Source organism: Seriola aureovittata, chromosome 6, assembly GCF_021018895.1.
Source record: "Seriola aureovittata isolate HTS-2021-v1 ecotype China chromosome 6, ASM2101889v1, whole genome shotgun sequence".
NCBI classification, from domain to species: domain Eukaryota; kingdom Metazoa; phylum Chordata; class Actinopteri; order Carangiformes; family Carangidae; genus Seriola; species Seriola aureovittata.
Window position 1 is genome coordinate 18,209,761 of NC_079369.1, and position 13,174 is coordinate 18,222,934.

The 13,174-nt window shown below is 39.0% G+C and overlaps 3 protein-coding genes across 3 annotated transcripts in view; 2 read left to right on the forward strand and 1 right to left on the reverse strand.

The window, feature by feature from the left end:
• Nucleotides 1–4,848, forward strand: part of homer3b (homer scaffold protein 3b) — a 47,582-nt gene extending 42,734 nt beyond the window's left edge. The window contains exon 11 of the mRNA XM_056378329.1: nt 985–4,848. Coding sequence (XP_056234304.1) covers nt 985–1,170 — 186 coding nt within the window. The 3' untranslated portion in view covers nt 1,171–4,848. The remainder of the gene's footprint in view (nt 1–984) is intronic.
• Nucleotides 4,849–5,667: 819 nt separating this feature from the next.
• On the reverse strand, nt 5,668–7,903 carry LOC130170740 (ubiquitin-60S ribosomal protein L40). The gene is made up of 5 exons (XM_056378328.1): nt 7,829–7,903; nt 7,291–7,402; nt 6,801–6,887; nt 6,343–6,445; nt 5,668–5,821 (listed from the first exon to the last, which is right to left on the reverse strand). Exons 2-5 carry the CDS (start codon nt 7,391–7,393, stop codon nt 5,728–5,730), a joined length of 387 nt encoding a protein of 128 aa, XP_056234303.1. The 5' UTR covers nt 7,394–7,402; nt 7,829–7,903; the 3' UTR covers nt 5,668–5,727.
• Nucleotides 7,904–9,576: 1,673 nt separating this feature from the next.
• si:dkey-13m1.5 (uncharacterized) lies at nt 9,577–12,879 on the forward strand. Its single transcript, XM_056379047.1, has 8 exons — nt 9,577–10,188; nt 10,460–10,569; nt 11,125–11,213; nt 11,533–11,633; nt 11,823–11,944; nt 12,143–12,329; nt 12,405–12,490; nt 12,704–12,879. Exons 1-8 carry the CDS (start codon nt 9,678–9,680, stop codon nt 12,830–12,832), a joined length of 1,335 nt encoding a protein of 444 aa, XP_056235022.1. The 5' UTR covers nt 9,577–9,677; the 3' UTR covers nt 12,833–12,879.
• Nucleotides 12,880–13,174: the final 295 nt, after the last annotated feature.

Below are 13,174 nucleotides of genomic sequence, written 5' to 3' on the forward strand. Positions count from 1 at the left end.
CAGGAGATTACACCTGATGCATATTACATAGCCTTGATTAGGTCCTCTATCACTTTTAGTAGTGGTGTCAGTTGTAAATTATGTATATTCATATTTAACCTTTGCTGTCCTTGTGTTTATTCCCTAATCTGTTCATTGCTACTTTTGGCATACAGACAAACCTTGTAAAACACAAAATTGCACATTTGAATTATTTGCAGTATGAACAGTTTAAAGCAATTAAGCCTGAGAGGAAATTCTCAGTAAATGAGACTACTACTATCGCAGTCAGCAGCCACACAAGAAATGACAAATTTCCAGACGTGGAAAGGAAAGAGCTGAACTGGTTGTTGTTCTCCTCTGTATCTACCAGGGACTTTAAACATGATGCTTTGCTTGTACCTGCTCCAAAGCTGTTGTGCTGCAGTTGCTCTCTGTCCCAGTTTGAATGGGCAGTATTTGTTACAATATGGTACACTCCTTCTGCACATTTAAAGTCCAACACGAATGTATATGTTGACCTTTAAATGTGCAGAAAGAATGTAGGCATGTAGACATACACTGGGACAGACTGTACCTGCCATCACTAAACTCAGTTTGCAGATGTAAACATTTGTGTGCAATGTCCTAATTTTGATAAAACATAACTTTGATCAGTGTTGCTCACCCAAACTTTAGATAGAGGAACCATACAGGCAGAGAACAGCAACGTACAAAACACATGTGCATTACTGCCAGTCGTCTGTTCCACTATAACATTATTATCAGAGCATATTTATGGACAGAGGTGGCAAAAATAGCAGGAATTACACTCTAGACCAGAGTGATTTACAGTACTACACTGCCCCACAAAGAAATACATTGTAAAGAAGTAAAGAGCATTGGCTGCTGATGCTAATAACACAAAATACAAAGAACATGTCTAATGTACAGGTTGGGCACCAACAGATGGAGAAAATATAGGCATACATATTACGGCATCAACAACTGTTCATTTATGTGCAGGATTTGGAGAGACGAAACACGGAGCTGGAGGATCGGGTTCAGAGCGCTGAAAAAACAATGGCCTCCAGCCGGGATGAGCGGGAGCAGGCTGAAGTCGAGGTTCGGCGTGTCATCGAGGTTCTGGACGTCAAAATCTGCGACCTGAAGGACCTGAGACAGAGCCTAGCCAAACTCATCGATAAATAGCCACAGCAGCAGCTGGGCTGCATCTCCACAGTCAGAGCTGGTCTCCTTCATGTGGCCTTGATTTGTGTTTCACTGATGTAACATCAGAAGAGAAATCAAAGCAATATGGAGGAAAACATACTGGTGTTTACCTTCATGTATCTTTTAAGCTCAGTGCAGGAAAACACACAATATCAGAAACCTCTTACAGGTACCATGTGCAGAATAAACCATCTGTACTGTGCATCAGTGTCTCATTAACCTTGGGGTAATTATCATATGACAGTATAGTATCTAATTGGCTACTGCTGCTTTTTTTTCCATGTCACAGTTCCCATCAGCTGTATGTCTTTCAATCCTGAAGAGCATAAAATGATATTTACATTATATTTCTTACTTTATTCGTCATTTGCCATCACTGATGACTCTGACAGCTTTAGGTCCATTTTCTCTGGAAGAACAGCACCCTCCTCCTCCTTTTTGGAGCCATGGCAACCAAGTCTATTTTGTCTAAATCTGACCTGGTGGTTTGCAATGTAAAACTGCAGAGCAGAATCTGCAAGAGGCTGAAAGTCTTTTCAGTGATGGTCTCGTTTGATTATGGTAATGATACTGATGCCTCAAAATGAATGAGGTAATGATTTATTCATAGCAATGCACACTACTACACAAAGCACATTTCCAACAGGAATCAAATGATTTTCTACTTGTTTGTTAGTTCATTTTTTGTGAGGTCTATTTTTATTTAATGCAGAGTGGGAAATTTACTTATATCAGTATATTCTTTCACTAAGAAGGCGTACAACTTGGAAAAAATCAAAGACTAAGAGCCTGACAGTGTTTACTAAAAGCCAGTGGTGTTCTGATTTCCTGCAGAGCTGGAGGTCTGAGCATGGACAGTAACTGTAACAGCAGGAGCTGCATCAGAGTTTGGCAGAAAGTTTTATGAATAATTGCATTTTTATAGCTATACTAAACATAAAATTTTTATCATAATTCTGGACACTTGGTTTTTAGACACCTCAACGTGACTGTCCATAAATGCTTCTTTCACATTAAATTAAAATCCTGAGGCCCACACGTAATAGTCTGGTACGAATAAAGCTTTTAGATTTACATTTTCTCATAATGTTACTGGTAAATCTAAAAGGTGAGTGCTTAAATGACACCTGAAAAAAAATCAAGCTATACAATGTCTGCTTTTCTATAATAACACTTGAGTTTATTTTGGTGTCATCCTTCCTTTAACACTGTGGAGATGCACCCAGTAACATCCGAGGACACACCGAGGCAAAGACCCTGAATTAAGTCAGTTCCAGTTCACCATCAGCAGCCTGGACTGGCCTCACACCAGCCAGAACATCAACAAACTCAGAGATGCAGCAACCTGCTCCCATTTTGTCCACTGAGGATCGCCAACGCACAACTGTTTTTTTTTTTTTTTTGTTTGCTCATGTTTCACGATGACTGCTCTTTGTCACCACTTATTCTATTATTCATGCTCGTGGATGGGTTACTCACAGGCACCGTGGGATCAGTGATAGCTACCAGCTGGCAGGTCTGTCCCCTCCACTGGCCACTTTGACAGGTAGATCAGCATTTGAAGGGAAGATCTTAATGTGTCACTGTGGCCTGTGGACCTGAGATTGCACTTGATAATGTTTGTGCCAAGTTTTATTTTGTTTACATTTGTCTGTGTTCACAAAATGATCCAGTTTTACTTTATGTGTGTACTTTTTCTGTGTTCCTCAACACTAGCATTTATCATAATAGTAAAAATAACCCTAGAGAGAGGCTAAGCGAATCCGCAGAGCATAGATCACTATGAGAGCACTGCATGAGCTCTGCAGAAGCCCCGAACCTGCCAAGGAATGTGAAACTGTGTGTGTGCGCGCGTGTGTGTGTGCGCGTATGCACATTACTTAGCAGTGTGCTACACCTCAGACTGCTCGAGTTAAAAAGCACAACTGCAGTAGTTTTAGCAAATGGGTACTTAATTGACTTGTCAAGCTTTGTATGTGAACGTCTGAGGCAAACTATTGATTTTCGCTTCTCGCCTCCTGATGAGTTACTGATAGGTACAAAAAAATAAGGTGCAGTTCTTTGCAGCTGATGATGCAGTAACTGCCAGAATCATAATAACACGTCAAAGTGTGATTTAAACAGGTCATAACGAAATCTGTTGATGTAATAAACTGCCAGAGAACGTGGTAGTTTTATTATATAACACCTGCCATTAATGATTTGTACCATTGTACCATTTTGAACTGTGAACTACTTTTTATCAGTCAAAATGATCCCCTCAGCTGTTTCAACAAACGTAAACCAGTAATAATGTAATGTTACTGCATTGATCACATTAAGAGGAATGACTGACTCTTTCATCACTTTGACCAGTTATTACAATGTCTGGCATTTCTGGCATCTGCTGCTACATGCAAGTATCACTGAATTAGCAATAAAGTTTCTAGCATAGATGCTTGTTCATAGTTAATACAAGTAATTTGTAGGTAATGACGCCTGATCTCATTCATTTTATCAACAGCTGTTTTTTTCTTTCTCATGGCTTAAAAAGATTAAAAGAGATTGTTACCAGCCTTTTATCAAAGCATGAACAAAATACAGAAGCCAGCGGCTCCTCAGCACAAACTCCTCATGGTTAATGTCAGAAACGCTTAGCTTCACAGCAGCCTTATTCCAGTGTATAATTACCACACAATAGCACTGTGTGAATAAATTAGCAGTAATTTTTGTATAGACAAAAAGGGAGCGGAGTCCTCTAACTGTAAGACCACCCCAACACCCGACTAACCTCTGACCCCTCTACTGAAAAGTGTGGGAAAACAGAGAGGATTGATTTTTCCTTTCAAGATCAATTAGCAGCACATTAGTGTTTAAAGTACATTATATGACCAGCTGTCTTATAATTTAACAGAAAGTGAATAAGACCTTCAGTATTATTGTGTATCTACAAGTTAAAGGAGAAATTCACCTTGTATTTCAGACTATTTGGGCACCTTCCACATATTACACTTTCTGTTTCCTTTCTGATTCTTTTTGGCTGAAATTACAAACGTGACACTTTAGTACAGCTCCTTAAAACTACTCTCTGTTCCACTATGACCATCTTGAACAGCAAAACAGTTTATAGCCCTTAATGGGAGGATAACTTTCTACAGAATTAAGGAAATCACAAACCACAAAAAAAATCCTACAATGGCAATTAACAGAACATTTGAGATCTGTGGTGGATTCTTCCTTAAATACACTGGAATAAGGCCTTTTTATAGAAAACATCTGTGTCCAGCAATTACAGAGAATGCAGCACCAAAGATGCACCACTGTCATGCTGAGGCCACATAAACTGGAAAAAAACATGCAACATCTGAATGATGCTGAACTTTCATCGCCATTGGATGATCAAAGTTAAGTTTGTTTTTAATTGCTCAGTGTCCCAAAACATTTGACCTTTCAGTATGACTCAAAATACCTCAGAATACTTCAGTTAGTTAAGGTTAGGTTCATTGAAGTATCGGTCAATAGGAAAAGAGGAAAACTGTCAACTGGTGTTCACAAGGCCACAGTTTTGTTGTTTAGAAAGAAATACCGACTTTGAGGAGAGCAGGTGGTTTGTCAATGTGAGATGAGTTCCTTATATTTGTATAGAACTGTTTAACATTAAAACTCAAGTCATGCAAAGTCACTGCTGTGTTCTTTGTGTGATGGGAGGTTAAGAAAATCTGGGGTTTTGTTGTTATTCAGCATTCTTAGTTTGCATCTTACATTTCCACTTGATTCAGATCAACTGAACCCATTCTGGTATTCAATGCGTCAGCTGACACTGAAAATGCTGTCAGTCAGCTTGGTCAACACTTTGTCATTTCTAGTCAACACTGACTGACCCTTTTGTTCATGCTGCTTGTAGCAGCAAGGCTGGGGAAGCTGTTTAGAGTGCAAGCAGCAGGTACGACACTGAGTCAGCTGATTAACAGCAGCAGGAGTTGGGAATGCTGTGATAAACTCTTTTTACAGCTTTTTAGTGATGGAGACAGTACAGTACATTGAGCATTTGGATTAAGGCACTACCAGCCATTTGAAGTGTTTAATAGTGTGTATTATTTGCGATCCTGTTTATCTGCCAAATAGAGCCATCGACTCAGGTTAGCACTAGTGGCATGTGCTGTTCTGGGGCCAAATTGAAATAAAATGGAAGTCACGGCCGACCGATTTAAACCAGCACAGTTCTAGTCTCAAGCAATGCCAGTTAAAAAAAAAAGCAGGTTTACAGAATTACCCAGATAATTCATTGGACAGGCCTCCAACGTAAACTATTAGCCAATATTTGGCAAAGAGTAACAGGAATTTATAGCACCAGACTCATCTTGTTTCAGTCAGTCTGGTAACTTTTTCTTGCACAGCCCCATGTCCATATAATGCACACATGAATTCAAACTACACTTAACATTTCTTCCTGCCTTGTGAAAGCCCCACTGAATAATACAAGTCAGACAACCAGCATAATTTTCTTACATTTATTTTAACACAAAATGGCATGCAAAGCCGATTCAGTCAAAATGTCTACTTCAGCTTCTTCTTGGGACGAAGGTTGTTGGTGTGTCCACACTTCTTCTTGCGGCAGTTGACAGCACGTGGGTGCAGACGGGCATAGCACCTGGAACACAAGAGGTCAGGGATCAGTTACAAAGAAAGTCTTCATGAACCAACCTTAAAGTTGGATTTTGCAGTTCTTGGGAAACTAAAATATTAAGTTCTAGTGCCAACAAATTTAGACATCTACATTTTAAGTATCAAACATGAAGATTTAGTCTTAGTGCGAGATACTGACTTAATGCTGGAAAAATATAAATTAATAGGCATGTCAGCCAACATCTAAGGTTAGTACAGTAGAGCCTTTAGTTGCTCACAATGGCTATCCTTCACAATTTCAGCTAATGTATACACACATTAATCACAACTCTTCAATTAAAAACAGCATCCATCTTGCCTCATCTCCATGTACTTCATTACTTTTTCCAGAACAAGTCTGTACTTAACTGACCAAAGCACACTTCCCTCAGTGCCAAATAAAAAGTCCTGTTTTCTAAACTCTATCCAACCACTTCACTGTAAATAACGGTAGCACTGTACACAAATTAAAAAGACTCATTGGATGATATTCAAATCTAGACTTACTTGCGGCAGATCATCTTGTCGCAGTTGTATTTCTGGGCCAGCTGTCTGAGTGAAGGCTCAATGATACCACCACGCAGACGCAGAACCAGATGCAGAGTAGATTCTGGTGGAAAGTTTAGACACCTTTATGTCAATCTGAAGTTCAGTCACATCCACACAGAACCATAGAAAGCTCTCTCTACTTTGGCATCTTAGAGACTCCAGATACATTTTAAAATCCAGTGGAGTTCTCTCCTTTAAGAGTGAAACAAAAGATGCTGCACAATAGCTATACATCCATGACAATGTTATTTGCATATCAATTTGAAAAACACAAATATGGCAATGATACACTTTGGGAGCACCATCATCCTTAAGGTTTCAATAGTGTTTAGTGTATTTTATAATGAAAAAGCTTGTCTATGGTTTACTGTGACAGACATTCAGAATATCTGGCCTTACTTGAAATAAGAAGTTACCTTTCTGGATGTTGTAATCAGACAGTGTGCGTCCATCCTCCAGCTGTTTGCCAGCGAAGATCAGACGCTGCTGATCAGGGGGAATTCCTGCAAACACAGTAAAACTTAAACTCGCATACAAATTGTACAATAGGCAGAGATGCCAAATGGCTCAAAACACTGGCCAAGATTTAAACATGTCACACGAAATACTTTGCCTTTATGTCTATTTGCTAACAATTTTTTAACTGCTGTTAAATCCCAGCGTCACACTGACTGGCCCTCTACTCGTCTGACTAGAGGGTCAGATATCTGCTCCCCCATTAGACCAACTCTACTGACTTGCCCAAACTATAAACCTGTAACAGTTCAACTTAGATACTCTTCTACCACAGTTGGCAAAACAGGAAAAGTTAAGGGTAAAGAAATTATTGCATTACGGTTACATTTATTCGCTGAAGTTAACGAACTATCAAGATTATCATTACGCTCAGAGTTAATTGTGACTCACCTTCCTTATCCTGAATCTTAGCCTTGACATTTTCGATAGTGTCGCTGGGCTCAACCTCGAGGGTGATGGTCTTCCCCGTCAACGTCTTCACGAAGATCTGCATGTTTGCAGGCTGAGACAGAGAACTGACGTTAGCTTCAGTTGCAGCTAGCTAGGTCCTAACGGCAATTTTACGGCAATCGTAGAAAGGCCAGTCATTCCAAGAAAATAAGGAGTTAAACAGTAAAAAACAAAGAGCCACCGTTCGTATCTAAATCACTGTATTGGCCGTGAAAACTTGTCCAAAATGTCTGTCAGTCGAGCTACTTGCTAATGTTAGCCGCAGACTTAGCACGGTGCGGGGCCTCGCCACATGCGTGACGTTAGCGTGGAACTCTTGAAACAATTCTCTCTATTTTTTGCCTCCGAGCTAAGCCAGTGATACACAATACCCAATTGCAGCTGATATAACATTAATTGTGTTATATTTTAACCACATTCAAACACTTAGACATCAATAAAAATCGACAAATATATTCTGGGCAAAACGTGTACTCACCCGGCCGCTAGCTGAGCCTCAACGAAAAGAGAGCGGAAGAGGCTGACGCTGAAACACGTCACTTCCTTCTGCTCGGTTTCCTTGGGAATAAAAGTGTGTTTTTTTGCTAATTATTTTTTTATTATCACGTTTGAGTTGATTTTCAATTTTTTTTTCCATCTAATCTGCTTTGAAAAGAACATGAACAATACACCACACTTACTGCGTAGTAATGGATAACACATTTAATTGAACATTTAGCATTAGAAGAACAAGAACAGTTTTTTCCCACATGCCATCACTCTAATGAACAGCTGACCAGTTATGTAATATCAGAAACTATCCCTGTGCAACAAACCTGTAATATTTAAACACCCACTTACCAACAAATCCCATTTATATTAGTTTAAAACTGAAATGACCGTGTGTGTTTCCCTGTATAATTCTTACTGGTACTGGTACACTGAGAGCCATTTCAAAACGAAAAAGTCTCATGTTAAAGCCCAGTCAGTGGTGGGAAGTAACTACATAGATTTATTCAAGTTCTGCAAAATTATGTTAAATTATTAAGTAGTTGTACTTTACTTAAGTATTTCCATTATATTCCAATTTATCCTTCTTAGGGGATAAGTAAAGTATCTATCTATCTATCTATCTATCTATCTATCTATCTATCTATCTATCTATCTATCTATATCTATCTATCTATCTATCTATCTATCTATCTATCTATCTATATATCTCTACTGCCTATAATGTGACAAATGTATGAGAGGAACCACACACTTTTGTGTATAATCCAGCAAAGTGACTCAAGCAGTACAATTTTTGTTGTGTTTCTTTTTAAATTATTATTCCATAATGTTATTCCATAAATTAGACTCAGGAGGGCGACAGCGAGCAGTGTGTTGACAGCTAATTGCAACAGTGCATTGGTGCCTAATTAAGAAACAGAATGAAGTGTGTTAGAGATACTGTAAGTTGAACACCACTGATTTAAAATGCTTTCAATTAAAGTACATTAATATGTACTTTATATTCTGTGCATGGATTCACATATACAACATGAATGTTATATCTAACCAAAGCCTTTCTTTTGATCCAGTGTCATATGTTTGGCCCTGTATATTTTTATTTGAAAGCAACAAATTCAAATGATTTCAATATAATTGAACCCAAATGGCAACACTACAGGACAAAATCATCCCACTCTACAAGTTGGTATTGTAATTTTATCTAAACTAATGCTGAATTATGCATACAACACTTGAAAAAGGGAAAACGGAAAGTGTGTCCACTCCAAATATTTATTAGTAGGGCTACCACTAATAATTAATCTCATTATTGATTAAACTGATGATTATTTCTTTTATTAATCATGTAGTTGTTTGGATTGTAAAAAAATCAGGATATAGTGAAAAATTAAACTAATAATATCCCACCACCCAAAGTTTCTAATGTCTAACGTGTTGAAATTGTTTTGTTAGCAAAGCCACGCAGATAGAAGGAAGTCTGTACACTAATAGAGCCCCCATGACTGTCTGATAACCAGGAAAATTTAGATATTTTTTTTCTTGCAAGCCTTGTTACTGAAGAATGAGCAGTAGTTTGTGTGCTTCCTTGTTGAGCAATTAAATGTTACAACTGAATAGTTTTGTGTGTCCTCTCATTGCATTTGGCCTTGTAAGATGACACCATGGCATGCATTTGTTTCTCTGCCGGAGCAGCAACAGTATCGACATCATCATGTTCCACAGCACAGAGGTTTCCATGGTGAGGCATTGTAGTATTTTTCACCAGCTTCAGAAGAACACAGCTAGCTTAACCAAAGAGTTACAATAACGTAAGGAGGACACCAGTGATATGTAACATGACAGCAATGGTGAAAAAACTGATTCCAGCCCGTCCTGTTGGGTTACTGTCTACCAACATCCCATTCCTGGACAACAACCATCCTGATGCATATTCAACCACTTTCCAGGAGGATTTCAAGCCTTGTTCTTCCAAGAAAGCAGAACCAGTTCCTCAGCCCATACCAGCCCAGGTGGACCACAAGGATTTGAGGCATGTCAAGGAGTACAAGACAGAGGCGATGGTTTCCTACCACCCTCACTCATTGCCACAGATAACCCGCACACCACGATGGACCAAGCTTTGCACTAACTTCAAGATGCAAACAGATCCTAAGGAGGTTACTTTCCTCACCACACACGCCGAGAAATTACAGCCCCAGCCCTTCCAGGACCCTCCCACCCCCATTCGACAATCAGAGGGAATCAAGAAGATCCAGCAGGTGGAAAAGCTTCCAAAAAGCACCTACAAAGCCACCTTCAATCCACACCGTGGTTCTCCTGTTGTCAAACCCACAGTTAAACATCTAGGTAGGTGAAAATATTCCTAATTTTAATCAGATTATTTTGCAGTGTTTTCTGATTAAAACAATAAACTCATATTAGATTATGAGTTCAGCAGTAGGCCATATATGATTGATTTGAGCATTCATCAAATTTGATTTGTAATTGACCCTTAAAAGTGAGTAAAAAACTGTCAGACTGACCACATAATTGCCTTGTAGTGAATAACAGTGAAGGAATCTGTGTGAGGGTGTATCTGTAAAATTTAACAATTAAAATATTGTGCGTTTCTCTGTAGAAGAGGGCTTTCCCACAATAAAAGGGGATGGACGCTATCAAAGCTTTGTCTCCCAGTACAACACCACCTTCCAGGGAGCCAGGGGCAAAGCTGCTCATCCTGTTTACAAGGTGATATGAGATATTGTGATTATTCCAGCTGAACACCACATGGCTGGAATATTTAATTCAAACATGTATAACTCATAGCCTAAATGTTGCACCAAAAAGTCCAAATGCACCGAACAGTGGTGAAAAGTAACAAAGTCCATTTACTCAAGAGATGTACCTATACCTAATTAATTTTGACATCAATGTACTTTCTCCCCCTTTCCACTATGTTTCAGTGTTTTTGACTCCACAATGTACATTTCTATTTACTCATACATCCCGCAGTTAAGCCATGGCACACAAGTAGATTTAGGAATAACCTTAAACTGATTATTCAAAAAAAAAAAAAAAAAATTAAAAACAACAAAAAAAAAACTAGGAGGAAGTTTAACTGAGAAGCCATTTTCTCACTACGAAGACACAGTCACACCGTGACCTGGAGTACTACCACCAACATCAGCTTTAAGTAGACACATGAGTGGCACGGGTATTGACCTTTTCATGACACTTTCCATGAAATGAGTGTCATCAGCACTAGACTGTGACTGTCACTGTTTTTATGATGTCTTCCTTCAGCACTCCTCAGTGGTAATGGGTGATCCGGTGAAGATTGTAGAAAGACAGACAACACACACTGGGTCATTCAGTTGGCCCACCACCTACAGGTCTGCAGCTTTTCTGCTTCACTGAAAACACTCCCATCACATGACTCAGTTGACATCCTATACACAAACATGCCAAAAAGTAGAGGAGACCGTGGCTGCAGGGCCAGGAGTCACCATTTAGATCTCTTTTTGTCAAATTGGCATTTTATTGACTCAAGGCCTAAAAGATACTTTTTTTTTTTTTTTTTTTTTTTTAAAGTAGTCTAAAATATTAAATTCCAAACTTATTCTTTGTCACTCCTTGAAAGCTCACATCATCTGGTTTTGAAAATATCCCCACACAAATCCAATAAAAGCTCTCTCTGCATTTTTGATACAGTCCACCTGTGGTGAAAGAGCGATTGAAGTTCAAGCTTGGTAATTTTTCAAAAGACTCATGGTCATCCACAACCAAGCAAACCTTCTGTTATCACAAGCTGGGTAAGTTTTTTTTGCAGTGCTTACTAAACATCCAGGTTTTACATTAAATTTCCCATGGTGAAGACTTTAATACATTTAGTAACAGCACAAATAGATAAGTAAATTAAATAGCTGCTTAGGGCCTTCACCGCAGGAGGCCTCCAACTGGGCAAAGTACAAATGTATAATCATCAATATATATATTCCCAGGCGATCCGGTTGTTCTGACAAAGAGGAATCGAAATTCCAGTTCCTTACCCAAGGGGGACACTGATGCGAGTCGCAACAAAGAGAGGATGTCAGTCACCACCAACAGAGTCTCCTTCACTGATGTGAGATAACAGACTTTCTACCTAATTATTTTGTTGTATTTATAACATTACTGGAAGACAATGTTGTATAAAGTGAACAGTTTTCACTTTAGGTTTATTCATGACAGTTGGACAATTTTTCTGATGTAGTTTGCTATGGTAAAGTTTTGTGCAATAAATAAATCAAGTCATTTTTGATTGCTGTCTTCCTCTCTATAGCTTAACCTCACAGGACATCCAGTGTCTGTGCCTGGGCCTGACCTGATGACCAAAAGCCATGTGTTCAGCCCACCCCATCTGTCAGGCCTGTACTACACAACCATGGCCAAAGAACACTATAGCAAAAAGGATGGAGAGCAGGCCAGACCAGTCATCCAGCTGCCAAGCAACATACTAAGTGGACAAGGTGATGGATTGTTTCTGTTTGTGTGTTTAAAGGAAAGTACATTTAGATATTAACTATGTTTAATCTGTTTGGCAGAACCTGGGGTGAGCCTCAGCACCACCAAAGCTGACTTCCTCCCTTTGAAGACCTGCAAACAGACACCTTGTCAGTCGCAACACACGGTGAGAGATCACAAAATAAACTCATTGGTAAAATTCTCCAAAATGTAACAGAGGCAGTAGTGCCAGATGTGGTAATAGCTGTTGTCATAGTAGTAGCAACAATAATGATAGTAGCAAGTGGCAATAGCATTAGACTCTCTCTGTTTTTCTTTTCTCAGTGTAATATTATATTGTAATGATTATATCGTTTGTTGTTGTCTGTTAATCAAATAGAGCAACATCAGGTTTCCACTGGCCAAACAGCACTTCAGCACCACCCACAATGAATTCTACACAGCCAAACCTTTGATCCCACAGCGTCCAAGCTGCAGCCATTACGTCACTCATTTTGTCATGAAGTGACTGAATCATATCTTGGTCATTGGCTCCTGTGTTCTTGCCCAGCTCATAATAAAAACATATAGTCAAATCAACAGTCTTTCTTCTGATTTTGTACTTTCTGAAAATGCAGCAGAGACCTTTTGTGAATTAATAGTAATAGCAGTAGAGTCAAAAGCTCAAAAGGCAGCGGTTCTGAATGTTATATTTGAATATATTGTTCTCTCCCCATGAAATGTTCAAAAGTATGCAGATAAATCATAGATTTGTCTGTGTAGCTTCTTTGTGTGACTGGTTACAGACCAACTGAGAATTCCTTAATGAATAACTGAGTAAAGGGTTCATGAAGAGTAGTGACTATCACTT